Source organism: Emys orbicularis, chromosome 11 (assembly GCF_028017835.1).
Source record: "Emys orbicularis isolate rEmyOrb1 chromosome 11, rEmyOrb1.hap1, whole genome shotgun sequence".
NCBI lineage: Eukaryota > Metazoa > Chordata > Testudines > Emydidae > Emys > Emys orbicularis.
Genome location: NC_088693.1, coordinates 55,281,332 through 55,308,771, shown reverse-complemented (window position 1 = coordinate 55,308,771; position 27,440 = coordinate 55,281,332). Strand labels below are relative to the sequence as shown.

Genomic DNA, 27,440 nt, shown 5'->3' with positions numbered 1-27,440 from the left:
AATTTCTGGAAATGGTCAAAACTGGATGTCAAACACAATTTTATCTTCATACAGTGCAATCACCAGCATGATAGCAAATCCAAGGAGCAAGCCTAAATTCTGGAGAATGAATTGCCCCACTGGACAATATCCATGTTCTTCATTATCGCCATCTCCATGAAGCATTTCTGGAAGCTGAAAAAGGAAACATTTTCAATAGTTTACAAATATTGTGATGGAAGTGAAATAACTGTCTAGTTCACAACAAGATACTTAGTAATAGCAATACCAAGATTCAGTTAGAAAAATTATCAACTAACGTGCAGCTGGAGTAGCAGCATGCTTAGAGGTAGTCAATAAAACACCACCTGATCTTGACCTTGATCTTATAAAACCATTGTCACCAACCCATTATATACTTTTCAAAAAGAAACTAGTAGGCGACAGCAGTGGTCTCCAAAGTGGGGTGCGCAAGAGGATCCTTGGGGGTGCACGGCAGGAGGAGCGCTTCTTTTTTTCTTCAGGTGTGAATCCGAGCGGCTTTTTTTTTTTTTTTTTTGCTTTGGCAAAAATGGTAGAGCTGGTGCGGCAGGGGGTGCGTGCTCAAAATTTTTTTACTGATAGGGGTGCACGATCAAAAAAGTTTGGAGACCACTGGGCTACAGCAACCTCCTTTGGGCATTCAAATGCAGTTTTTTGGCCACCATGTTGCTTGCTTATTTTGAATGTAAGCTACTCAGGGCATGTCTACACAAACTCTTACTGTGTGGCAAGCTAGGACATAAGTGCAGCGTGCCGCACACTGAGTGTCCGTATGGACCTGCTGATGTGCACTACATTTTCTCTAGTGTGCATTAATGTACTGTGGTTTGAAACACCTCAGCTCGCTGCACCCTGGGTAGACAGATCCTTAGGACAGGAAACACGCCTACTTCCTTTGAGCTTTGTTCTTTTGAGTTAAATAATTCTATTCAAGAAAACACACACACATTCTGAGGTAAACACCTCTATCACAAGGGAAGTGTAAAAATGCTTTGTATATTGCACCAGTAATTAAACTGCTATAAATACATTCTTGATATTATACTGATTGAGCTAATTAATTCTGCCATTTTTTGCCATACTGCATGCTTATTGGTAGGAAAGATAAGTTTTTCCCTTACGAGTTCTCAGAAAATCCCATAATCTAATTTTATTAGTGCATCCAAAGCTCTGTTACTCAAGCTTAACAGCCATGTATGACTAATTACTATTTTATATTACATATATTTATCAATACCTCTAAAGTATAAAAGTAATAGGAAACAACATGTAATTGTGTCAATTCAAGAGAAATTCCACATAAGCAATTACAAAAAAGTGGATTTTCTTGACATGCCTCATTAGAGATAAAGGCCAAACAGTACTGAACGCCTGTAGCTAAAAGAATCATGAACTTAACATTGGAAGCTCTGAAATTAAAAGGGACACTTTCTAGTACAACCACCATGTGTATAAACAACAGAAATATTTTTAAAAAAATGCTATTTCAAATCCCTACACAAGAAGAGCATGAGGAAAAATAAATGTAATTCTTTCCTTCATCCAAGGAACTCCTAACCTCAAGAAGAGACTTCCATACATAATGCAGGAGAAAAATACAATAAAGGAATTGTCTTCTAACTAGAAGACTTAAGTAATCCACAGAGAAATCAAGCTTGCTGATCCAGAATTCCGATTTATAAATTCTGTATGACGACAGGCATCGCTTTTCTGTGTATTGGTTATTCTTAATACCTGAATATACCACAAGGATCAGGAAAGAATGTGACAAGTTGTCAAGCCTGTGGCCTCTAACAGGACATGCATATTGCCCACCCGTCTTATACAACTGTCTGCTAGTAACAGACTGCACAAGGCATCTGGTGACTTTAAAAAGCATTGAGACCTTAAATTTCTTTAAAAAAAAAACAAACAACACTTTATGGACCAATATGTTTATTAATTAGTTCTGAAGTAGGCTAGACGGTTCGCCGCTCCAGGCCAATGGGGGCTGCGGGAAGGGTGGCCAGCACATCCCTCGGCCCTCACCGCTTCCCGCAGCCCCCCACTGGCCTGGAGCGGCGAACCGGGGCCAGTGGGAGACACGATCGGCCGAACCTGCAGACTCGGCAGGTAAACAAACCGGCCCGGCCCGCCAGGGGCTTTCCCTGAACAAGCGGCAGACCGGCTTTGAGAACCACTGTTCTAGAGTATGTCTACACTGCAGCTGGGTGCGCAAGATGTCAACCTTGTTGGGATATGTAAGGGTTAAGTAAAGACCTGGGAAACCACTGGTGTGCTGACATGGTATTAGGGAGTAGAAGCACGGGCCGTTTCTACGTTTGATAAATAAAATGCCATCCTTTTCCCTTCCCTTCTGCTTGCTAGGGATAGATAAGCATTGCAGCTGCATAAGGAATGTGGTTGTCTAAAGAATACCCTCCCTTCTTTTTCCAGCTACATAAACGAGCTTGGGGTCATGGCCCCTTCCTCTCTTTCCTGTGAACTGCTGATTAAGGGAACTTGTGGCTGCAATTACTACAAAGAAATGTATTTTTAAGGTTAAAAGGTCTGTAGAATATGCTTAATGCTATAAATAGAGGCGGGGATAATTATATCGAGTATATGGGCATTCATATTACTAAATAAGGGTTTTGGGGGTGTTGTAGTAAATGTGGGTATTTACATATTAACTTAGATAAAAGTGTGTGATGTGATTAACTCGGGGCTTACTCGACAACTGGGTCGAGGGGAACAAGTACCGCAATAAAGAAGCCCGTTTACTTAATCTGCCTCTGGGTCCTCCTGCTTCTGCTTTTCATCTCTAACAAAACTGTGTGATTTTTCATACACTACTTCTACCAGACTGTTTTGGCCATTCTTCTGAATAGATCCTGGCATGTCTTGCAATCTAGATGTGATGGAGCAGATAGCACTACAGCCTCATCAGGGGAAGATGAAGAAGTGGCAGCTGGAGCAAGTTCGGAAGGGTGGTGATGTTTCTCAGTGGTCTGAAGTTGTGGTGGTGGAGCAGGAAACTCCTGAGGTTATTGACTGGGTTGAACTCTCAGACTCTACAAGGGAGTCCACTCTTACCCTGGAGTGGATAGAGGAGATGGGTCTTCTAAAGTGAAGAGGGCCCTAGGAGCTTAGTAGGACCAGGAATGAGGGCCACAGGCATGTTGTCTACAAAACATGCGTGCGTGTATACACACCAGGTGAAACACCAGTCCTTATCATGTCTGTGCCTGTTTTGATTGTACATGCACCCTTGGACTCCCCGTCAGAGAAGAGACTCTCCCTGCTCTTGTTTGAGACTGATGAAGAGAATGCATAGTCCTGCTGTAGAAGTGGAGCAGACCTAGTAGGAGTCCCTAAGCTTTGTTTAGGGACCTCCTTTATCGGTGCTGTACATACAATCTGTGCCAATAGCCTGCCAGAGCTTGATATTCTAACTGCTGAAGGTAGTATGGACACTCAGGAAATTCAGACACCACCAAATCCCTCAGTACCACGAAGCTCCATGTTGATACGGCCAGTACTGATGAAAATAAATTAGAAATCTTCAGGGCTGGAGTAGACAGTGTCAATGACAATGATACTGATGAAGCTGGTGAAGCTGATACAGAAAGCACTGTTGTTGAACTCCTTAAAAACAATACTGCAGCATCGGTGCAGGTGAATGCGATGGGCTGTTTTTACGTCAGTACCAACATATGGGTACTAGGGTGCCATGGGAAACCATATTCAAGCCTTGAGCAACCCTTAAGACAAGGCTAAGCTAGGCTCTCTCTGCCCTTTTTTCTTAGAAAGTCCTATTCAGTGATCTATTCTTTGGAAGAGCAATGATGAGGCCCCACCCACTCTCAGACAAGGATTTGGGAACAGAAACCTCTGTGGACTAAGATGAAGTGGCTGGAGCCTGGGAACTGGTAGTGGCCGGGGCACTCTTGGAAGAAGACTGCTCAGATCCGAGTCTGTCTTGTGTACTGGACCAGAAGCAGGTCTTAGATCTATCCAGAGAAACGGTTTACGTGAGCGTCTCTTACTCTGAGTTTGTTTTGAAAATGAACATCAAATAGAACATTTGGCTAGTGAAGTGCCCTCACCTAAACAAAACGAACATTCTGAGTGACCAGCATTAAAAGATATATAGCCATCTTGCATAAGGGCCAATACTTAAAACAGGGGGATTTTTGTTCGACCATAAAGGATAAAGACCGGGTACCAGGTAACAAAGACAAAAAAATAAAAAGAGAGAGACTAAAAAGGGAGCTAAATAACCAAAACTACAGAACCATCAAAATACGATATTAAAACTAGCCAACAGTCACTAACTATGCTGCTGCTCTAGAGTAAAGGACACTAATAGCAGTTCCATTTTTCAGCCATGTGCAATAATAAAGATCTGAGGGATGGTTGTCCTTGCTCCACCCTTTTGTGCTCTTGGAGGAGGAGTGCGAGGGCACTTAGGGTGCCTGCATGGGCTAAAAGACTCCACACCAAGAGTGGAACACACATCAATCATCACTGAAGTTAAGATTTTGTCACGATTATTTTAAGTAAAAGTCAGGGACAGGTAGTAATAATAATAATAAAAAAATTAACGGAAGCAAGGCCAATGGGGGCTGACTTTTACTAAAAATGGAGGGGGGGGGGGCATGACAGGGGATGACTGAAGCCCGAGAGGTGTATGTGAGAGAATGACCCCTGCTGCGTGGGGGGATATGGGGGAAGAGCACCCGCTGCCCGTGCGGCTGACAGCTCCGGCCCCACTGGAGGTCCACGGAATCTCTGACTTCCGTGACATAAGCTTAGCCTTAAACATCACTTGAAGAAGCAACGTTTGTTAAATTTGACATTTGTCAAGAATTAAACCGCTAGCCATCAAAGCAGCATATTTACCAACAACTTTTTCTAAACATCCAAACGGGTCTGTTTGGGACCAAATATATGCAGTTTTAGGATTGACCTCCACTTAAAATCAATCATGGACTGCCTTAGAGTATCCAAACACATCCTCACCCAGCAGCAAAAATCAAAAGATAGGCTAGAAGGATGACTTTGTCACTGGGAGAGCAGCAAGTGGCATTAAACAAGTTTTTATATCTTAACATGCAACCCTGAGAGTGAAGGAATTTGGTCAGATGAAAACCCAAACAGGTGGGACATTGCAAAACACTGGAGGTTTTCCCCATGAATTTACTATACTATATTTTTTAAGAGATAGCAAGGTATGAATGGCTGTCTAGATATTTGCCTGTAGGTTTGCTTTATTTTGTGCAATACAAAAAAATAAGTTACACTGTCGGGTTATTTAAAGTCACAGATTTCATACATGCAGAATAAGGTAATGCGAAACGATAATCTTACCATATCTACCAATGCAACATAAAGGAACATGCCCGCGGTGACTGCAAAGATCCATAAAGTGATGTTATTGGCATATTGTCCAACAGCTGTGCCTATCAGCATCCCTACGTAAGCCATCATAGCAGACAGGAGGTTGTACACAATGGCTTGCTTTACTGTCATACCTGCTTTAAGCAGCACGGCAAAATCACCTGAAATTGAAATAGAATAATGAAAGTTTTTAATTGTCATGATCCCACAAGAGACTAAATAGATGCATCTGCCCTCAGTTATATTATCTAATCTATCTAAGGAACTACTAAAGTGCCTATCGCTGTGGCAAACATACTGGAGGCTTTTTTTAAGGGGAAAAGGGGCAACAGTGTATGACTACATAGCCTACAATACATATCACTTCCTTGATTAAAATTTAGTTTCAAAGGCAATCATGACTCATACTAGCTGATGAGGGGCATTAACAGAGCTCTGAAAGGATCCCAGTCCAGCCTTCCCAACTACAGTGCAGTTATAGTTAGTCAGATCTGTATGTACGAAAAGAGAGAAGTTCAGAGAGTGGGGTGCTGGCTTTTTAATGAAAAATGCAGGTTCATTCTTGACCAGTCCCTCAGATCTTATTAGCGTTCTTCTCATCTTGACAGATTCTACTTTGCATGTGCATAAGGATGATAAACAGGCATTAGTGCCAGAAGGGAGCTACAGCATATGAAGTTGGAAGCACTGGGGAAGGGAAGAGAGTGATGGTCAAACAGATTTTCAGAAGAAAGCAAGATTACACAAATCCACACTGATTTATACATTACTGGCTTGAGATATGTTACATTAACCTTGTATCCTATTGTGATGTCAGTATTAAGTATTTGCTACACTATGATTATTTCCAACACTAATATAGGTGTAGAGAGATGGGGTTTGTACCTCCTTTTGTTGGTTTATTTTAAAGCTAGTTTTAGTAGAAATCACCTGTGTCCAAAGATGCAGGACAAAAGAATTTCCAGTGCAGTGGACTTGACCCAAGTTCTATTTCAACAGTTCTGTTTCTGTCAAACATATTATTTGTGAATTCTGGGGTGAAAAGTGACAGTGATGCACCCCATGAGAACAGAAGACTTCATGTCCAATGTAATACAATATTTGGGATTACTCACAGTGATCTAAAACTGAACGTAAGTGGCAAGCATCTCCCACTGACAATTTAATCAGAGTTGACAGTCAGATGAAAAAAAAAATGGTTACCTACCTCCCGTAAATGTAACCTACCCCCCTTGAGTGCCGCACTCATGCGCCGGTATATCAGGTGCTGCCAACCCTACGCCCTCATTTTCTTCTTGCCGGCAACTCCAAAAGAGGGGTAGGAAGAACAACAGTTAGGAGAGGTAGGTAACCGTTGTTTCTTCTTCAAGTACTTGCTCATGTCGATTCCATTCTCGGTGACTCACAAGCAGTGTCCATGGAGGTGGGCTCGGAGTTCATGGTCTTGCAGCTTGCAGCATTGCCCTGCCAAAGCCAGCATTGTCCTGGGCCTGCTGGGTCAGCGCATAATGGGACTTAAACGTGTGGACCCATGACCAGGTAGCAGCTCTACAGATCTCTTGGATCGGCACCTGAACCAAGAAGGCTGCTGCTGATGCTTGCGCTCTAGTCGGGTGCACTTTGACTATTGCCGGTGGAGGCACATTCGCCAGCTCGTAGCAATAACGGATGCAGGCCGTGATCCAGGATGAAATCCTTTGAGCAGACACTGGGCGACCTTTCATCCTGTCTGCCGCTGCAACGAACAGCTGCGTTGATTTACAGAACAGCCGTGTCCTGTCGATATAGAAGGCCAGTGCCCTCCGGACGTCCAGGGCATGTAACCTGTGCTCCTCTTCGGATTTATGAGGCTTTGGAAAGACCAGTAAGAAAATGTGCTGGCTGGTATGAAACTGGAAAACTACCTTGGGCAGGAACGCCAAATGCAGCCGTAACTGGATCTTATCTTTGTAGAACACCGTGTAGGGTGGTTCTGACGTAAATGCCCTGATCTCAGACACTCTGCGGGTGGATATAACCGCCACCAGGAACACAACCTTCCAGGAGAGGAGAGCAGGAAGCCAGAGATTCAAAGGGAGCCCCATGAGTCTCCACAGCATGAGAGTCAAATCCCAGGGAGGGACAGGATCCCGGATGTGAGGATAAAGACGCTCCAGACCTTTCAAGAACCGGGCCATCATGTCATGAGCGACGACCGACCTGCCTTGGAACAGAGGGTGAAAAGCCTCAAGAGCAGCTAGGTGGACCCTAATCGACGACAGGGAGAAGTTCTCAACTTTGAGGTGCAGAAGATAATCCAGGATCACTGGCAGCAAGGCCTGTGTGGCCCGGACGCGTTGATCCGAAGCCCAGCACGTGAATCTTTTCCACTTTGCACGGTAAGTCGCTCTGGTTGAGGGCTTTCTGCTACCCAGCAAAACCTGTTGCACCCGGATCGAGCATTCCCGCTCTTCCGCATTCAGCCACGCAGCAGCCATGCTGTCAAGTGCAACGCCTCCAGGTTCAGGAGACTGCTGTGGCCCTGGGACAGCAGGTCCAGCCAGAGAGGGAGTCACAGCTGCGTGGCTACCGAAAGGTCCAGCAGAGTGCCGAATCAGTGCCGGCGAGACCATTCAGGGGCTATCAGGATAATCTTTGCCTTGTCCTGTTTAATCTTCACGAGGACTCTCTGGATCAATGGCACCGGTGGGAAGGTATACATCAGGGCTCCTGACCACGGAAGCAGGAAAGCATCTGACAGGGAACCCCCATCCATCTCCCGGAGCAAACAGAATACGTGGCATTTCCTGTTCTGGCGGGACGTGAACAAGTCCACCTGGGGAGTCTCCTACTTTCGGAAGATCATACTGGCCACCTCCAGATGGAGCAACCACTCGTGGTGAGATGAGAAGGTCCTGCTGAGGCGATCTGCTAGCACAGCGTTTCTCAAACTGGGTTCCGCGGACCCCGGGGGTTCGCCGAGGGTATTCCAGGGGGTCCGCGGGCCTCGCTGATCAACTCCCCTCCTTCCCCCCAGCACTACAAATCCAGTGGTGCAGCAGGACTATGGCAGGCTCCCTGCATGCCTTGGCTCCGCGCCGCTCCCAGAAGCGGCCGGCATGTACCTGCGTGCCAACTCCGCAGCTCCCATTGGCCGGGGGCCTTGCCTGTGGGCAGGGACAGCGCGCGGAGACCCCCCGCCTAGGAGCTGCTGCCAGAGGGATGTGCGGGTCGCTTTCAGGAGCCGCCAGAGAAAAGCACCGCCCGGCCAGAGCCTGCACCCCAACCTCCTGCCCCAGCCCAGAGCCTGCACCCCGCACTCCCTCCTGTATCCCAAACCCCTGCCACAGCCCAGAGCCCACACCCCTCACACCCTCCCAGGGAGATGGGGCAGGGGTGGAGTGGGGGCAGGGCCTGGGGCTGAGCAGGGAGGCTAGGGGAGGGGGTCCCTGAAAATTTTTAAATCAAAATGAGGGTCCTTGGGTTGCTGAAGTTTGAGAACCGCTATGCTAGCACATTCTTGGTCCTGGACAGATGCGCTGCTACCAGATGAATGGCATGTTGCACACAGAAGTCCCAAAGGCTGAGAGCTTCTTGGCAAAGGGCTGACGATCTGGCTCCATCGTGCTTGTTATGCAATACATCTTGGCGATACTGTCCGTGAGGACCTGCATCACCTTGCCCCTCAGGTGGGGCAAGAACTGCCTGTAGCTCCCTGAAATTGATGTGAATGGCCAGATCGTGCCACAGCCAGCAGCCTTGAGTGATCTTGCACCCTGACTACCTGGTCTAGATCGTGTCTGTTGGGGGTGTAAACCGACAGCAGCCACGCTTGCAAAGGCCGGAGCTGGGCATGCATGATTGACCACATATGTATAGGCTGCCACATATCTTCCTGCCTGCGGTTGCTAGGCTATGAGCCATTGTGAGCGGGTGGTTCTTCACATGGGAGATTAGGTCTGACATGACCTGAAAAAGCACCTCTGGAAGGAAGGCTCTAGCTTGCGTGGAGTCGAGAACCGCCCCAATGAACTCTATGCACTGGACTGGCCTTAAGGTGGGTTTTTTTTCTTGTTTATCGACAGACCCAGGTCGCAGCAGGTGGAACGCACCAGATCGAGGCTTCTCTGCACTTGTTCCGGATACCTGCCCTTGATGAGCCAATTATTGAGATACGGGATGACCTGGACCCCTCTGAGGTAAGCGGCCACTGGTGCCATACATTTCATGAAGACCTTTGGAGCCGATGAGAGGCCAATGGGGAATGCCATAAATTAGAAATGGCATTTGCCCGCTAAAAAATGGAGGAAATGTCTGTGACCTTGGAATATGGAGATATGGAAATAGGCGTCTTTCAAGTCGAGGGCACCGTACCAGTCTTCCAGATCCAGGGAGGGGATGATGGAGACCATACGAAATTTCAACTTTTTGAGAGACTTGCTGAGGTGTGGCAGGTCCCAAATGGGTCTGAGGCAGTCTTTTGCTTTCAGGATTAGGAAATAATGGGAGTAGAATCCTTTCCTTGTCGTGTCCCGAGGGACCTCCTCCACCACCCCCACGTGCAGGAGCTTCTCGAACTCTTGGATGAGGAGTTGCTCGTGAGAAGTGTCCCTGAAGATGGATGGGAAGGAGGGAGGGGTGGAAAGAGGAGTGGCCGAAAACAGCAGGGTGCAACCTTGAGACACTATGTCCAGCACCCAACAGTCTGAGGTGACTCGGGACCAGGCCAAGCGCAAGGGACAAAGATAGTTGAGGAAAGAGCAGGGTGGATCATGGGAGGTGATTGGGGCATCGCTCTCGACCGCACCTTCAAAATGAGCGCTTCTGGCCCCTGGGGTGTTTTGCTGGGCTGAGCTGCGCAGGTGAGCTGGAGGAAGGGCGACGGTGGCTGAAACTAATGCCTCTGTCCCTTCTCCTTGCAGATCCTCTGCCAAGGCCTGGGCGGCAGCTGGAACGGCTTTCTCGCAGGCTGCGGTGTATGCATGACCAGCGAGTGAAGGGTGGCCCTGGTGTCCTTTAGTCCATGAAGCATCACATCCGTCTGGTCCAAAAAGAGACCATTCCAATTCCCCCCTGCATGGAGGTCTGCATTTCTTGGGAGAGTCCGGTGCTGCCAGGAGCTGCACCTCATTACCACCGCCGACGTGACCACCCTGGCTGCCAAGTCCGCTGCGTCCCATGCCATCTGGAGGGAGCACCTCGCAGCCACAGTGCCCTCCTCTGCCAGGGTGCCACATTCTTGGGCCAAACCCTGCGGGAGGGACTCCTTGAACTTATGGATGGAGTCCCATAAGTTACAATTGTATCAGCCCAAGAGGGCCTGATGGTTTGCCACATGGAACTGCAAACTGGCCGTTGAATACATTTTTCTTCCAAACAGGTCCCCCAATCATTTGGCCTCTTTATTTTTGGGGGTCGAGCTGATATGCCCGTTTGTCTCTTTCATTGGCCACAGAAACCACCAGCGATCCTGGGGGAGGGTTGGTGTAAAGGTATTCAACCCCTTTGGCTGGGACAAAGTATTTCTTTTCGGCCTGTTTTGAGGTGGGAGGGATAGAGGACGGAGTTTGCCAGAGGGCCTCGGTAATTTTAAGGACGCCACCGTGAAAGTTAGTGTGACATCATAAAAGCTTTGAATACAGCTGGGTGGAACCCTTAAGGTATAGCTGTAAGTTTTCAGCATTTCAGTTTATAGAAAATGGATCTTCAGCTAAGAGAACAGTTCTCACCTAGATTTTACTTAGAGCATCCAAAATTCCAACTTGCATTTGCCCCCTCTAAATTAGGTCTCATTTCTTCCAAAATGCCTTAAACCCAATCATCACCAACTTATCTGACTGCAATGTGAAATTGAATGACTCAATGCTGATGTGACCCAACCTAAGAGAGTGACAGATGCTATACAAGTTTGCCTTTATAGCTCTTCCAGAACTCCACCAAACTATGCCTCCCCTGAGCATAACAAATGCAGAGCTGAAATGTGGGTAACTGTTATTTTAATGTTCCTTTCCATGTGTGACTCATCTTGTATTTCAAGATTTGAACTCTTTCCAGAAGTATGGCATATACTAAGCCACTTAGCTCCCTCTCCAATTACTTTAAAAGGTAAAAATCTTTATTTTCTGTTTCGAGTTTGCTTTTATAAGCTCAGGATGCTGAACACATGATGATGCTAAAAATTCTCATCTACTCAGCATATCAGTCATGCTGACTTTTATACTTTGTTATTAAAATTACTTTATCTCTTAAGCATCTTGAAGTAAACTGTGGTAGGATTAAGTTATCTGAATAAGGTGAATGTTTTGTTTACAGACAATGAAAACAGGGAAATATACAATGTATTTCCTTGATTTAAAAGAAGATTTTATCTTGCATAACACTGAAGTTTGTACAGGGAGCCTGGTAGAGAGAGCACTGAACTTGGACTCAGGAGATCTAGGTTTTCTTCCCAACTGTGGCACTGGTCTGCTGGGCGACCTAGGGAAAGTCACTTTCCCTTCCTGTGTTTCAGTTTCGCCATATGTAAAACAGGGAAAAAACTGACCTCTTTTGTAAAGCTTTGAGATCTGCTGATGAAAAGCACTATATAACAGCTAGGTATTATTATGATTCTTCATTTGGCTCAAACAATCTTTTGGCTTTAGAGAAATAGGAGACTGATAGAATCATTATCTAGTCCATCTGGTGGAAGGTTTTACACTATGATGTACATGCAGTTTTGGATACAGTAAGATAGTTTCAAAGCGATTGATCTACCGACTACTTTCCTGCTGACGGCAGCTACAAGTCTGCAACCTACCGTGCTCGGTGAATTGTTGTGTTTTCAACACAAATCTCATCCATACCTCTAGATCATCTTGTTTTTCCAAGAGACAGATTCACAGCTAATCTGTTAATTCCATGAATTCCCCCCCGATTAAATATTTTACCCACTAGGTAACAGATTTCTACCAGGTAGCTATCATATCCCAAATGCTTATGAACACGGTAGTCCTATCTGCTTTGTATTTCTAGTCACTGACTTATTGTTGAGTGGTAACAGAGATATCGATCAGGATTGGGGACCTCATTGTTCTACGTGTTGTACAAATAGACACACACACAGAGTCCCTGTCTGAAAGAATTTACAAGCCACACAGAAAAGTGACAGAAAGTGTGGTGGGGCAGGGATTCAAGCTATATATCTAAACACACACAATATTTTAACATATTTTTAATAGGGAAAGTAAATCTGACTGTCCTCATCTGCCTGAAGCCATTTTTAGTTGGCTGATTTTTTTATGCGCATTGCGACAGAGATTAGGGTAACCCAAATGATAGTTGAAGAGTGAGATATAATGCCTGGTATTTACATCAGACTTTCCGAAACTGCATTAAAGCATAATCCTTCTCCTCACTTGCATAAGCATCTTTTTGCCATTGACTTTAATAAAAGTACAATCAGGCCCAGAATGAGGATTCTGGAGATTAAGAACATTTGTCAGAAGAGGTGTTGTGGCATAGTAAAATTTTATTATTCTGATTTTTAAAAGTTAAATTCAGTTTTGTTTTCTTAATAATGCAAATTCAAATAAATTACCAATTTCAGCACCGTTTAGCATTCAGTGTTTTTCAGCAGTAAGCACTATTTCAAAAATTATTAGAGGACAAGACAAAATGTTCTTAAGAATATGATCTCTCTAGAATTTCATAAATTTGCAGAACAACACTGGAAACTGAAATATCCTGAAGTGTTCTGATTGATATATTTTATTAGTCACTTATTCTGGGACTAATTTCACTGATAACGATTCTCAGGTGCAAGATTACCAAATCATGCTAGAAAAAAATGGTTACTAACCTTCTTGTAACTGTTTTTCTTCAAGATATGTTGTCACGTCCATTTCTATCAGGTGTGTGCGCGCTGTGTGCACGATTGTCGGAAAGTTTTCCCTTAGCAGCTCCCATCAGGTCGGCCGTGGAGCCAAGTGGAGTGGTGCCTTTATGGAGCTCAATATATAACCCTGCTGACCTGGCCCCCCTTCCGTTCTTTCTTGCTACTCTGTCAGAGGGGAAGGAGGGTGGGTATTGGAATGGACATGAACAACACATCTTGAAGAACAACAGTTACAAGAAGGTTAGTAACTGTTTTTTCTTCTTCTTTGAGTGCTTGTTCATGTCAATTCCAATCAGATGACTCCCAAGGTCTACCCTGAAGGTGGGGTCGGAGTCAAGGAACCCCTGACTGGAGCACAGCTCTGCCGAAGGCTGCATCATCTCTGGCAGGATTGGTAATAGCATGGTGAGAGGTGAATGTATGCACTGATGCCCAAGTAGCTGCTCTGCAGATCTCCTGTACCGAAACTTGGGCCAGAAATGCTGCTGAAGAAGCTTGAGCTCTTGTGGAGTGTGCAGTAATAGGCGGAGCTGGGACCTTGGCCAGCTCATAGCATGTGCAGATACAGTCTGTGATCCAAGACGAAATATGCTGAGAAGAGATCGGGAGTCCTTTCATCTGATCTGCAACTGCCACGAAGAATTGGTTCGATTTTCTGATAGGTTTAGTTCGCTCGATGTAGAATGCCAACACCCGCCGAACATCCAGGGAATGAAGCCGTTTTCCCCAGGCACTGATGTGAGGCTTGGGATAAAAAACGAGCAGGAAGATACCTTGGGTGGTATGAAAATGAGACACCACCTTGGAAGAAAAACTGGGTGAAGCCTGAGTTGCACCTTGTCCTTGTGGAAGACCGTGGAAGGTGGATCAGAAGTTAGTGCCTTCAGCTCAGACACCCTCCTAGCTGATGTGATAGTGACCAGGAAGGCCATGTTCCAGGACAAACAGAGCAAAGAGCAAGTTGCCAATGGCTCAAAGAGGGGCCACTATGAGCCTGGATAATACCAGGTTAAGGTCCCATGTGGGTACTGGCTGACGAACATGTGGGTATAACCTTTCCAACCCCTTCAAGGGACACCCCACCATGGGATTGGCGAATACAGAATGGCCGGACACTCCCGGGTGGAAGGCTGAGATGGCCGCAAGGTGCACTTTAATAGAGGACAGTGCAAGGCCTTGTTGTTTCAGGTGTAGGAGGTACTCTAAGGTGAGTGGAACTGATGCCTGTAAGGGAGATGTACGATGCTCCTCACACCAGCATGTGAACCTTTTCCACTTGGCTAAATAAGTGGCCCTGGTGGATGGTTTCCTGCTGCCGAGAAGGATGTCATAAAGTTACAGACTTTAAGGCCAGAAGGGATCATTATGATCATCTAGTCTGACCTCCTGCACAACGCAGGCCACAGAATCTCACCCACCCACTCTCGCAACAAACCCCTAACCTATGTCTGAACCACTGAAGTCCTCAAATCATGGTTTAAAGACTTCAAGGTGCAGAGAATCCTCCAGCAAGTGACCCGTGCCCCATGCTGCAGAGGAAGGCAAAAAAACCCAGGGCCTCTGCCAATCTGCCCTGGAGGAAAATTCCTTCCCGACCCCAAACATGGCTTTCAGCTAAACCCTGAGCATGTGGGCAAGACTCACCAGCCAGACACCCAGGAAAGAATTCTCTGTAGTAACTCAGATCCCACTCCATCTAACATCCCATCACAGGCCATTGGACATATTTACCGCTAATAGCCAAAGATCAATTAATTGCCAAAGTTACGGTACCCATCATACCATCCCCTCCATAAACTTATCAAGCTTAGTCTTGAAGCAAGATATGTCTTTTGCCCCCACTGCTCCCCTTGGAAGGCTGTTCCAGAACTTCACTCCTCTGGTGGTTAGAAACCTTCAATTAATTTCAAGTCTAAACTTCCTGATGGCCAGTTTATATCCATTTGTTCTTGTGTCCACATTGATACTGAGCTTAAATAATTCCTCTCCCTCCCTGGTATTTACCCCCTGATATATTTATAGAGAGCAATCGTATCTCCCCATAGCCTTCTTTTGGTTAGGCTAAACAAGCCGAGCAATTTGAGTCTCCTTTCATAAGACAGGTTTTCCATTCCTCGGATCATCCTAATAGCCCTTCTCTGTACCTGTTCCAGTTTGAATTCATCCTTTTTAAACATGGGAGACCAGAACTGCACACAGTATTCCAGATGAGGTCTCACCAGTGCATTGTATAACGGTACTAACACCTCATCATCTCTACTGGAAACACCTCGCCTGATGCATCCCAAGACCGCATTAGCTTTTTTAACGGCCATATCACAGTGGCTGCTCATAGTCATCCTGTGATCAACCAATACCCCGAGGTCCTTCTCCTCCTCTGTTACTTCCAACTGATATAACCTGGGGGCTCAACAAAAATTCTTGTTATTAATCCCTAAATGCATGACCTTTCACTTTTCACTATTAAATTTCATCCTATTACTATTACTCCAGTTTACAAGGTCATCCAGATCTTCCTGTATGATATCCCAGTCCTTCTCTGTATTGGCAATACCTCCCAGCTTTGTGTCATCCGCAAACTTTATTAGCACATTCCCACTTTTTGTGCCAAGGTCAGTAATAAAAAGATTAAATAAGATTGGTCCCAAAACCGATCCCTGAGGAACTCCACTAGTAACCTCCCTCCAGCCTGACAGTTCACCTTTCAGTATTACCCACTGTAGTCTCCCCTTTAACCAGTTCCTTATCCACCTTTCAATTTTCATATTGATCCCCATCTTTTCCAATGTAACTAATAATTCCCCATGTGCCCTGACTGGGAGTGGGGTGGTTTTCACATAGAATTTCTAGCCCTCCGTCTGTAGAAGTCTTGTCTAGGACGAGGAGGGTAGGACTGTTGCTTTTGGGGCTGGGGCTTGAAATGCTTTCGCTGGGGTATGCATCTCCAGCGACTTCATCGTTGCCCAGGAGTCCTTTAAGCTATGCAGCTTAGAATCAGTCTGGTCTGAGAATAACTCTGTGCCCTCGAACGGAAGGTCCTACAGGGTTTACTGAACTTCTAGAGGTAGCCATGCACCCCTTCTCATGGCTCGACCAGACAAAAGTGTGCGGGCGGCAGAGTCTGCCGCATCCAGGGAAGCTTGAAGGGAGGTCCTCGCCACTGACTAACCTTCTTCAATGACAGCCATAAATTCGGCTCTGGAGTCTGATGGTATAAGCTCATTAAACTTCAACATTGAGGCCCACGAGTTGAAGTTGTATCTGCTAAGGATAGCTTGTTGATTCGCTATCCTCAGCTACAGGCCCCCAGTTGAACAGACCTTTCTACAGAATAGGTCTAACCATTTTGACTTCAGAGTTGGCTCCTGTTGCCCGTCTTTCTTTCTCATTAACCGCAGTGACCACTAGGGAACACGGCTGCGGATGAGAAAACAAGTACTCGTATCACCTGGACAGGACAAAGTACTTGCATTTGACACCCCTTGCAGAAGGGGGAATGGATGCCAGGATCTGCCAGAGCTTTTGCACATTGCTCTGTATGGTTTTAATCAGGGGCAGAGTGCTCTGGACAGGCCCTCTGGTATAGGATATCGACCACAGGGTCCTCAGGTTCGATAACCTCTGCCTGCAACCCCATGTTGCGGGCGATCTGCATAGTAGGTCCTAGTGTGCCCTATGGTCTATCGGTGGAGGTCCAGAAGCCGAGGCCTCTGCCACTGCCTCGTCAGGGGACGAGGATGAGGAGGCTAGGGGTGGCACGGGGTCCTCTTGTCCCTCAAGTTCTCTGGCCTCCTCCTGTTCGATATCTGGGCCCCGCCTGCTCATGGGAAGTAACTGTCTCCGATCCCTTAGGGGCCGGGCGATCACTAGGTGGTTGGGGTGCTCTGGTTTCAGAGATGACCAAACGAGAGCCCCTGGAGAATGAAACCCGGGCCTGGTGATAAGCCCAGGGGGTCCAAAAGGGCCATTGCGTCTGAGGCTGCCAGTGCGTAGGCCAAGCTACAGGTGTCTCGCTCCTATGTCTGTGGGAATGGTGCTCACTGTGGCAGGAGTAGAATTATTCCGCCTCCAAGTCCAACGACTCCAATCTGGACCTGGACGACCACAGCGGCGCTAACCGGTGTTGCACAGGGGATTGATGCTGATGCCCCCACACTGGGGATCGGTGCCGAGAGCTGGGCACTGGAAATCAGTGCCACTCTGTCAGTGCCGGCGATTGGTGCCGTTCCAGTGGTGGCGGCGATCTGGATTGCCTGGGCGGTGCCAGGGATGAGTGTAAGGAGTACCAAAATGCCTGCCGGTGCCTGGGCGATGGCAAGCGGTGCCAAGGAAAATGGTGCCATGCAGGAGAAGAACAATGCCGCTTCATAGCCGGCTTCCCTCTAGATGGCGCCGGGCGTGGAGGTACAGGGGGCTAGTCCCTGACCGCCAGGGGTTGCGGTGCCATCAGTTCTATGAACTCCCTGACAGCTTTGAAAGTGTCTGGGGTGGAGTTTAACTCCAATTCCTCGACCTGGAACTGCCTGCCCAGGAAGTCACTGGGCGCCAGACTCAACGGTCCCCCCTTTGGGAGCTGAATGCTCCTTCCCTGGACACACTGCTGATGCACCCAGACGCTGACACACCTTTGGCCTCGGTAAGCGGCCTCTGTCAGTTTTCTTCCACTTGTGTGGTACCAGCAAATGGGAATGGTACCGGGTAGTCTGCAGTACCGGGGAGCCATGCAGAGGGTCTCTGGACTCTTTTCTCAGTGTCGTATCGTGCACCGAGGCTGGAGCGCTGCATACTGATTCGGTCGGCACTGAGATCCTGCGCTCCGAGACGGGTTGAGGACGGAGAGCAGACTCCATCAAAAGCGGTTTCAGACAGAAGTCCCGCTCTTTTTTCCATCCTGGGTCGAAAGGACCTGCAGATTTTGCACCTGTCTGTTTGGTGCTCTTCCCCCAGACACTTCAGGCACACATCGTGGGGGTCGCCCGTTGGCATGGGCTTACTGCAGATCCCACACGGTTTAAACCCTTGGCCCCGAAGCATGCCCCAGAGCCAAGGGAAGGAAAGGGACAGGATGGAACCCTGGTCCTTAACCAAAGGTATAACTCCTCTTCTATTTGCAGGACCCCATATCAAACAGGGTTGACTGGTAGTGGACACAGTATTCCTCCTTATGAGCTCTTAGCTGAATGAAATTCACAGATGCCTATCTCTGACAGAACTCTAAACTATGCTAAACTAAGAACTGAAACCTATGCTAAACTACAGAACTAAAGAACAAGCTAAGGGAAGCACTTGCGAGGCAAGTGAACGCTGTTCTAACAACCGTCACGAGTGGTAAGAAGGAACTGAAGGGGGGTTGGGTCGGCAGGGTCATATATTGAGCGCCATAAAGGCACCACTCCAGGGGGTCCCTGGCCAACCCGGCAGGTGCTGCTAAGGGAAATCTTTCCAACAACCGTGCACACAGCACGCGCACACCTGATTGGAATTGACATGAATAAGCACTCGAAGAAGAATGCGAAATTTCACTTCAACCAATGCCCACAGATCCCAAAAAGCCTTCTTCAGACGGAAATTAACTGGCGGCTGAGCAGAAGAGGATGAAAACAGCTGGTTAAGGGATTCAATCCATCTGCTTTTAATTTGGGGCTTGTCGTCACGTGCAGCACTACAGCGGAGCAGCTGCACCAGTGCAGTACTTTAGTGGAGACACTCCGACGCGAACCGGAGAGCTTCTCCCATTGGTGCAGTTAATCCAGAGAGGCGGTAGCTGTGTCAATGGGAAAAGCTCTCCCATCGAGACAGTGCTTGTCTACGTGAGGAGTTAGGTGAGTATGATTACATCGCCCAGGGGTGTGGATTTTTCACACCCCTGAGCGACGTAGTTATACCAATATACGTCTGTAGTGTAGACCTGGCCTTAATGTAGTCAAGTAATGGCCATAAATAACATGCACGTCTGGAAAGTACTTAAAATGGCAAACTGAAGTCACTAAGGCCTTGGCTACACTGGTGCTGTACAGCGCTGCAACTTGCTGCGCTCAGGGGTGTGAAAACACCCCACCCCCCCGAGCGCAGCGAGTACAGCGCTGTAAAGCGCCAGTGTAATCAGAGCCTGCAGCGCTGCAAGCTATTCCCCTCGGAGAGGTGGAGTACATACAGCGCTGCGAGAGAGCTCCTGCAGCGCTGGCGGCGCGACTACACTCGTGCTTCACAGCGCTGCCACGGCAGCGCTGGGAAGTCCCGAGTGTAGCCAAGGCCTTAGAAGAAAAATATTTAAACTAACTTCTGCATACCTGGAATGGTTCAGTATTATTCTTTAAAAGTAGGTCAAAAGTACTTGCTAATTTTTACCCCACCTTTTAAAGTTTGTATATAGAAGTCTCCTCTCTCATATAGTGAGCGCCACCAGAAGCAACATACCCTGACTGCAACTCTCTCAGCTTGCCTGAAACCAATTGTGAGTGATCCTTTAAAACTCAGTATAGGTCCTTTGCCCTCCACTTCCATCAGAACTGGGTCTCTGAGGGTACGTCTATACTTACCTCCGGGTTCGGCGGTAAGCAATCGATCTTCTGGGATCGATTTATCGTGTCTTGTCTAGACGCGATAAATCGATCCCGGAAGTGCTCGCCGTCGACACCAGTACTCCTGCTCCGTGAGAGGAGTACGCGGAGTCGACGGGGGAGCCTGCCTGCTGCGTGTGGACCCGCGGTAAGTACCTTGTAGTTCGAACTAAGATATTCACGTAGCTGAAGTTGCGTATCTTAATTCGAACTGGGGGGTTAGTGTGGACCAGCCCTAAGAGGAGGCTCCCTACAGTAATAGATCAGCCAACCATTACCTTGCACCTAGACAAAACTTCTGCAGCCTCCTGGACAGGAAGCGGAACACCTGTCATCTTCGGAGTCTGTCGCTGAATTTGGCAAACAGACAAAACTAAGTAAATGCACAAAAATGACTGTCAACTGTTTACACCTAGGCTGAGTTTGGCTAGACCATCCAAGTGATTCAGTGCCATTCAGTGAACCCCAGCAAAATACAGGACTCAGTCAAATCCAAACCAAACATGGAAATGTGTTATAAAATGATCGTCTCCTCTTGTTCTCCACTAATGTTGCTCCGGGACCCTCCAGTGCAGAACACTAAATCACTGGTTCCCTCCCTCTCTTTCCGATGAAATGCAAAACCCATGGTCCTGACCATGTGGAGTAAAATCTCACAGTTGTCTCTCTCAAGAGTGGAGGCGTTAAATGAATTCCATTATCCTGAACAAATTCTAACTCCAATAACATACATTCCAATTCCTTAAATTCCCCAGCAGTTTCACTTCTTGTCCTAAACTGTTGTGTGTAGCATTGTTGTCCAATACTAAAAACTTCTGCAATACCCCATCTATAATCTCTTATCTGTCTCAGGGCTAGTCTACACTGCCGCGCTAGTTCGGCGGCTGGGGATCGAAGTTCCGAGTTCGATTTATCGCGTCTGGTGTGGACGCGATAAATCGAACCAGGAAGTGCTCGCCGTCGACTGCGGTACTCCAGCTCAACGAGAGGAGTACCACGGAGTCGACGGGGAGCCTGCCTGCCGCGTGTGGACCGCGTCTGAACCGCGGTAAGTTCGAAGTAAGGTATGTCGAATTCAGCTACGTTATTTACGTAGCTGAATTTGCGTACCTTACTTCGACTTGGGGGGCAAGTGTAGACCAAGCCTCAGAAAAATGGTGGCAGGCTAAATCTGTATTTTACTTCTATAGTGCTTTTCATCCAAGGATCTCTAAAAGCTTTACAAGTATTTTGTGGCTTTACTCCTCTCTTGGAGGGGCACAAACAGGCACCAGCTAGGTCCTCTCCGGGTAATAACAGACATTAGTTGGACGAGTCATTCATGATATGCTTGTTTGAAACACTAGAAGTGACCTCTACTACTAAAGTATGGTGTATTGGAGACAGCAAGAACAGAGAGCAAAGACAAAAGGATCATTTTGAAGAGAGAAAACCTGCCAACATTCTTTTAATCCCGGTATGATCATTTTATCCTTTCCCTCAGTCTTAAAAATCTTTAGAAATGAAACCATGGCCTCAGATAATAGTGCCTCAAAAGATCTTCCAGTTACAAACCTTCTAGGGGGTGGAGAAGACTGCAAACGGCAGAGCTGTAATTCAGCAAGGGAAAATAGTCAAGGAGAAGTGGGATTGTAACATATCACTACCCACTGAACTGTGAAAAAACATCTGTAAAACAGCAATGCTAATGCTAGCCTTAAAGAATAATTGCTTTAAAAATTCTCTTAGTGCCAATGGATTTCAGTTACATATACCTGCCTGGAAGCCCTAATTTGAAAAGAAGCAAAATATTCTCCCATACTCGGTCTACTATGAATTGTATAGACCCTGATAATCCATACCCACCACCCACCAGGGCACATGCCAAAACAGCAGCAAGATAGTTGCATCTTAAAAAAGTCATGTTCATAAAATTTTCCTTTTTGCCTATGCAATTTTTTCTCTAATATCACATATGCAATGTGATGCAGCACACCTCTTTTATTTGCAAGACCCCATATCAAACAGGGTTGACTGGTAGTGAACACAGTATTCCTCCTTATGAGCTCTTAGCTGAATGAAATTCAGATGCCTATCCCTGACAGAACAATAAGGTCACAAGTGCGTGACCAACCGACAATGTACTCAAATGTATTCAGTACGAACATTCTAATAACATGCGTTCTGACAGTTTCACATGCAGAATGGATGGTATACTGATGACGCTAGATTCCTACTAAAATACAGACTAATGTTCTGATTATACACATTGAATAAATGGCATAGTATAATCATGTTCTGTATGTGAGTTTCTTCTGGTGTAAATGGTCACCCTAATGGTTTTCACATTGCATTTTGTTTACCCTCATTACTATTGTGATAACCCATGGATATATTTTTCATATAGTAGCTTTTCATTCAATGTCAAAGAGACCCAAAACAACCACATTTGACGTTTACAGAATTAATTACCTAATTCATGGGGAAGCTCATGACAAAACACTGCTACAGATGTACTAATTCCTCCTGTCAATCCGGCACTAAAAGCTGCTCCTGGAAAAATAAGATGCAAATAATGGTATTTTAATTTTATTGGCTATGTTAAACAACAATCAATAGATAGGTAATGTACAGAGTTCCCTTTGCAGAGATTCCAATATTTTTCAGCATACATGTGAAATATTCAGAACAGTGGACTTTCTACTTCCAAAGACACTGGTAAGATCTGGGTGAATCTGGATGGATGATGCTATAACAGAACCCAAAATGCCACAAAAGCTGCTTACTTCTGTTCCAATTTCTCTCTCTAGAGGATTGTCTACGCTACAAAATTAGGTTGTCTTAAATTAGGTCGACCTACAGCCACCACAGCAATTAAATCAACTATTGGCGTCCACACTACCTTCCCTCTGCTGGCGGTGCGCGTTCTCACCGGAAGCGCTTACACTGACTGAAGTGGAGCATTGTGGGGCACTGACAGCCAGAGTGTGGGACCGATAGCCACAGGGGGCTTACAGCTAGAGCCCCACCCCTGGGCTGACCAAGATGTGAGCCCAGCATGGGGCTCAATTTCACAGCAGGGAGCCTACCAGGAACGAAATTGACATTCTTGTCAGTTTTACAGCTGCTATTATTTCACATTTCCTCTCCAGCTCTGGCTGTCAGTGTGGCACTGGGCTCACAGCTGGCGCCCCCGGCCTCAGGGCTGATAGCAGGAGCCAGAGACAAAACGTGAAACAATAGCAGCTGTGAAGCTGACAAGAATGTCAATTTCATTCCTGGTAGGCTCCCTGCTGTGAAACTGAGCCCTGTGTGGGGCTCAAAGCTCAGGCTGTCAGCTCCAGGGCAGGGGGGGATTCCAGCTGTGAGCCTGGCACCCATCTGACAGCTCAGGCTGTCAGCTTCAGGGCGGGGGTGGGGGCACACAGACCCAGCTATCAGGACACTGAGTTGCCCTTACATCGACCTAAGCACTATGCCTCTTGCAGAGGTGGAGCTTTAAGTCAATGTAATGGGCAACTTACATCGCTGGGAGTACCACTGTAGTGTAGAAACTGACAAGAATCCGCTATGTTTTTTCAATTTGGCCATACATTTAATTTCAGCCTTTATTATGGTGTTCTAAAAAGTTTCCATGCAGCTTGCAGGCATTTCACTTTTATGACTGTACCTTTTAATTGCCATTTAGCTAGCTTGCTCATTTTTGTGTAGTTCCCCTTTCTGAAATTAGCATAGACAAGGCTTGCACCATAGCTGCTGTCATTTTTAAACACCAAGGTTCTTAGACCTGCTCTGCGCAAGATTAAACAAAATGCTAGTGGCCACCTGGAGCCTCATCTGTACTAGTCCTCCTGATATTACTGTCACCCATAGAACTTTACCAATGGGAAATGTTACCAAAATTACCTATGGTAGGTACAGCCATAGAGAATATGCTCAACCCCTTGTATTTACTTACCAATTGCTAAACCATCGCTAAAATTGTGGATGCCATCTCCCATAATTACCATCCAAGCTATATTAGCAATTCCAGTATCTTTCAGGTCCTTTCCAGAATGGCAGTGACCATGGGAATGATGGGAATGTTTGTGATGCCAGTGATGGTTGTGTTTCCTAGCTATTTTATCCTCTCCATGGTTGTCATCATACTCTGTATCATGAAGATCATGGTCGTGAACAGAGTGAGAGACGTCATTGTAAGAATGGTGCATGTGGTTTCCATCTTCTACAGACAGAAAGTTTTTAGGAGGGGATTCCAACTGGCCATCTAGATCAGTTAGTTCAGTTTCATTAAGTCGATCTTCAGATACAACTGAGTCATCGGCACCTGTATTAAAGCCAGAGAAAGAGACACGGTGCATTAATTCTTAAGTAAGAAACCACCAGCAAGCATGCCATTGCATATCAATGTTTTCAGATATTCAACTGCTTTGCTAAAACACAAGCAGAAAACATAGAAGCCTATTAAACATTCCAACACTTCCCAAGCTAAAGATCATTGGGTCCACATGCAGCTGGAGTAACAAAGAATTCTCTTTTTTGCTCTGTTTACTGTGGAATGTTTGCAGGTCATGCAGAAATCTCAAATGCAATGCAACTGCTCTGCACAATAAGTCATCTGCAGTACACAGAGCCACTTTCAGCCTGACCTAGCTTGTACCTGATAATTTGCTACTGACTATTTAGACAAAGCTCATGTTTTAGCAGAGTTAAAAGCAGAAAAAAAAATGTCAAGAATACAATAATAAAATCTCTTACAGGCCAAAGACTGAGGACAAAGTGCACTGAAAACTTTACATGGTTATTTCTGTATGCATGCGCACACACAGGTAATCTAACCAGCACTGGAGTGCAGCAACCTCTGTGTCTGAACATGGCAGCTCTTTAAAATTATTTGTACTGCACCTTTCTTATATGTGCTTGTTTCACAACGTAGTAGATCAGTGTGATTAGTTTTATAGGAGTGCCAGAACTAATGTTACTTGGAAGCCACAATGACAACAAAGAACAATGAAAAAGGTGAATCAAATGCAGGGAAGTATTTAGCATGTTACAGGTGCAATAAGTTTGCTGGTGTCAACTCAGGTCGAAGTGATAAAATGATCTAGCTGAGAGAGAGGGGTTTCAGGAACGATAAATATAATAAGGGTTATTTCACACTGGCCAAGAAAATAACCCATTATTTCAAAATCAAAGTTAAGCAACTCTTAAATGTTCTTTGACACTTTCTTAAATCAGTTTATGCAGACAGACAAAATTACTGGACAGTTTCTCACACATTATTTTGAGACTATTTCAAGAGAAGGACCTTAATCTAAGTGGGATGATCCTTACAATGACAATGGTATTGCAATTCAAAAAGCTGTAGACTCCTATAGTTAAACAAAAGAATTGTTTTGTTTTTTATTATGGGGGAGATTTACTGGATGGTTTCAGCACTCTGCCAATTAAGTGAAAAGAATATTTTATTTTTCCTTAGAAGCCAAATTCCCATCTTCTATTAAAGGAAAGGAAAGCCATCTAACACACCAAAGCTCTCATAGCAGAGAGTGTTTCAGTGCTTCTATAACTATAGCTGGGGCTTGCAGTCTTACATGAGGACAGTTGATTAGGTAATACTAGTCTTATTAACAAAGATTTACAGAGAGGAAGTGCTAATATACAAAACCATAGGTTACATGCAGTGACGCTCTTTGCTTTGAGTCTCAAACGTCAAGGACAAATTCTCAACATTAATGTCTACCTGCCAGGGGTTTGAGCTGAAGCCAGTCAGCATTTGGCCTATTATTCAGTTTGTGTTCTGAAAGCTTCCTTCCAATTGGTGATTCTTCAGTCTTCTGTTTTTTCTTGCACCACTTCTGGTTAGACTGAAACAGATAACTGTCAGTGCCTAGTTTGTAACAAAACTGAAAGGAAAGGAAGATTCACTGAAGTTTTGTCATACATATCACTTTAATATTCAGTAAGATTATCTTTTGATGTGGATCTTAGAACTACAGAATTTCAGATATTCATGAAGATCATCACTGATACAGATTATGGGAATTTTCAGCTATAGACCATAGACCTACATAATCAAATAATGTATAATTTCCTAAATTAGCACAATTCATACACAGAATACATCATCAATGCCTGTTGTATTAGCCTAGAGACACTTCCCGTACAGAACTGTTATATTCGTTTAATTTGTTCAAGTTTAAAATTTGCATTTAATGAAGAAAATTTGCTCCCTTCCTGTTTGGTGTGCTTTATGACCAAGACTACAGGCTGGGACTGGAAGATATATGTAAATCCATGCACCCTATATTCACAGCCTATACACAATTGTAATAATCTTTGTACAAAATACACCTTGTGAAGTATCACTTGAAAACTAATAACTTGCTGGTCAATAATATCATTTTGAAATGTGTGTTGCAACATTATATGTAAAGTTATGAACATAAGATGAAACTATGATGGAAATGTGTTTACCAGACAAGTCTGGGGAGGGGTAAACCTGTTTCTCAAAGACAAAAGACAAGCTGATGCCTCTAGCCAGGTGTCAAAGTTTACTGACAATCACCTATCAAGTGTCCATTCTTTAGCAAGGAAGGGGAGCAGGAACAAATCAATCAGCATTTTAGAAGACAACATGGAAAGGACAGTTACCTGTTCCGTAACTGGTGTTCTTCGAGATGTGTTGCTCAGGTGTATTCCACTATAGGTGTGTGTGCTAGCCACGTGCACCGGTGCCGGAAGTTTTTCCCTTAGCAGTACCCGTAGTGGGGGAGCACCGCTGTGACCCCTGGAGTGGTGCCAATATATCGTGCCATAAAGGGGGCTGCGTGCTCCCCCCACCCTCAGTTACTTCTTGCCAGACAACTCCGACAGAGGGGAAGGAGGACGGGATGTGGAATACACCTGAGCAACACATCTCGAAGAACGCCAGTTACGGAACAGGTAACTGTCCTTTCTTCTTCGAGTGATTGCTCATGTGTATTCCACTATAGGTGACTCCAAGCTATACCTGATGGAGGCGGGTAGGAGTTTATATGTAAAGTTTAAGGAGCACCGCCCTACCAAACCCAGTGTCATCCCTTGTTTGGGAGACGATCACATAGTGCGATGAAATAGTGTGGACAGAGGACCTGAATAGGGACATGAGCCACATAGGCCGCTGACGAGGCCTGGGCTCTCGTCAAATGCGCCTTCACAATAGGAGGCGGGGGAACCCCTGCCAGGTCGTAACAGGTGCGAATGCATGAGGTGATCCAGTGGGAGATCCGCTGTGTGGAAACCGGTCGTCCCCTCATGCGCTCGGCCGAAGCAATAAAGAGCTGGGGGGACTTCCTAAATGGCCTGGTTCTGTCCAGATAAAAGGCCAGCGCTCTGCGCACGTCTAACATGTGCAGGCGGCGTTCCTCATTGGAGGAATGGGGCTTAGGACAGAGGATCGGGAGGAAAATATCCTGGTCCATACGAAAAGCCGAGACTACCTTCGGCAAAAAGGCAGGGTGAGGGTGGAGCTGAACCTTGTCCTTATGGAAGACCGTATACGGCGGTTCAGAGGTCAGGGCCCTGAGCTCCGAGACCCGACGGGCTGAGGTGATAGCCACTAAGAACGCCACCTTCCACGACAAGTGGGACCACGAACACGT

The 27,440-nt window shown here is 46.0% G+C and overlaps 1 protein-coding gene across 1 annotated transcript in view; it reads right to left on the bottom strand.

Annotated features, from left to right (window-relative positions):
* SLC39A10 (solute carrier family 39 member 10) overlaps positions 1-27,440 on the bottom strand; it is a 64,406-nt gene continuing 36,966 nt past the window's right edge. The window contains exons 7-11 of the mRNA XM_065413575.1: positions 25,541-25,664; positions 23,756-24,124; positions 22,270-22,350; positions 5,374-5,564; positions 1-174 (exon numbers count right to left, since the gene is read on the bottom strand). Of these exons, the coding sequence (XP_065269647.1) occupies positions 16-174; positions 5,374-5,564; positions 22,270-22,350; positions 23,756-24,124; positions 25,541-25,664 (924 nt within the window). The 3' untranslated portion in view covers positions 1-15. The remainder of the gene's footprint in view (positions 175-5,373; positions 5,565-22,269; positions 22,351-23,755; positions 24,125-25,540; positions 25,665-27,440) is intronic.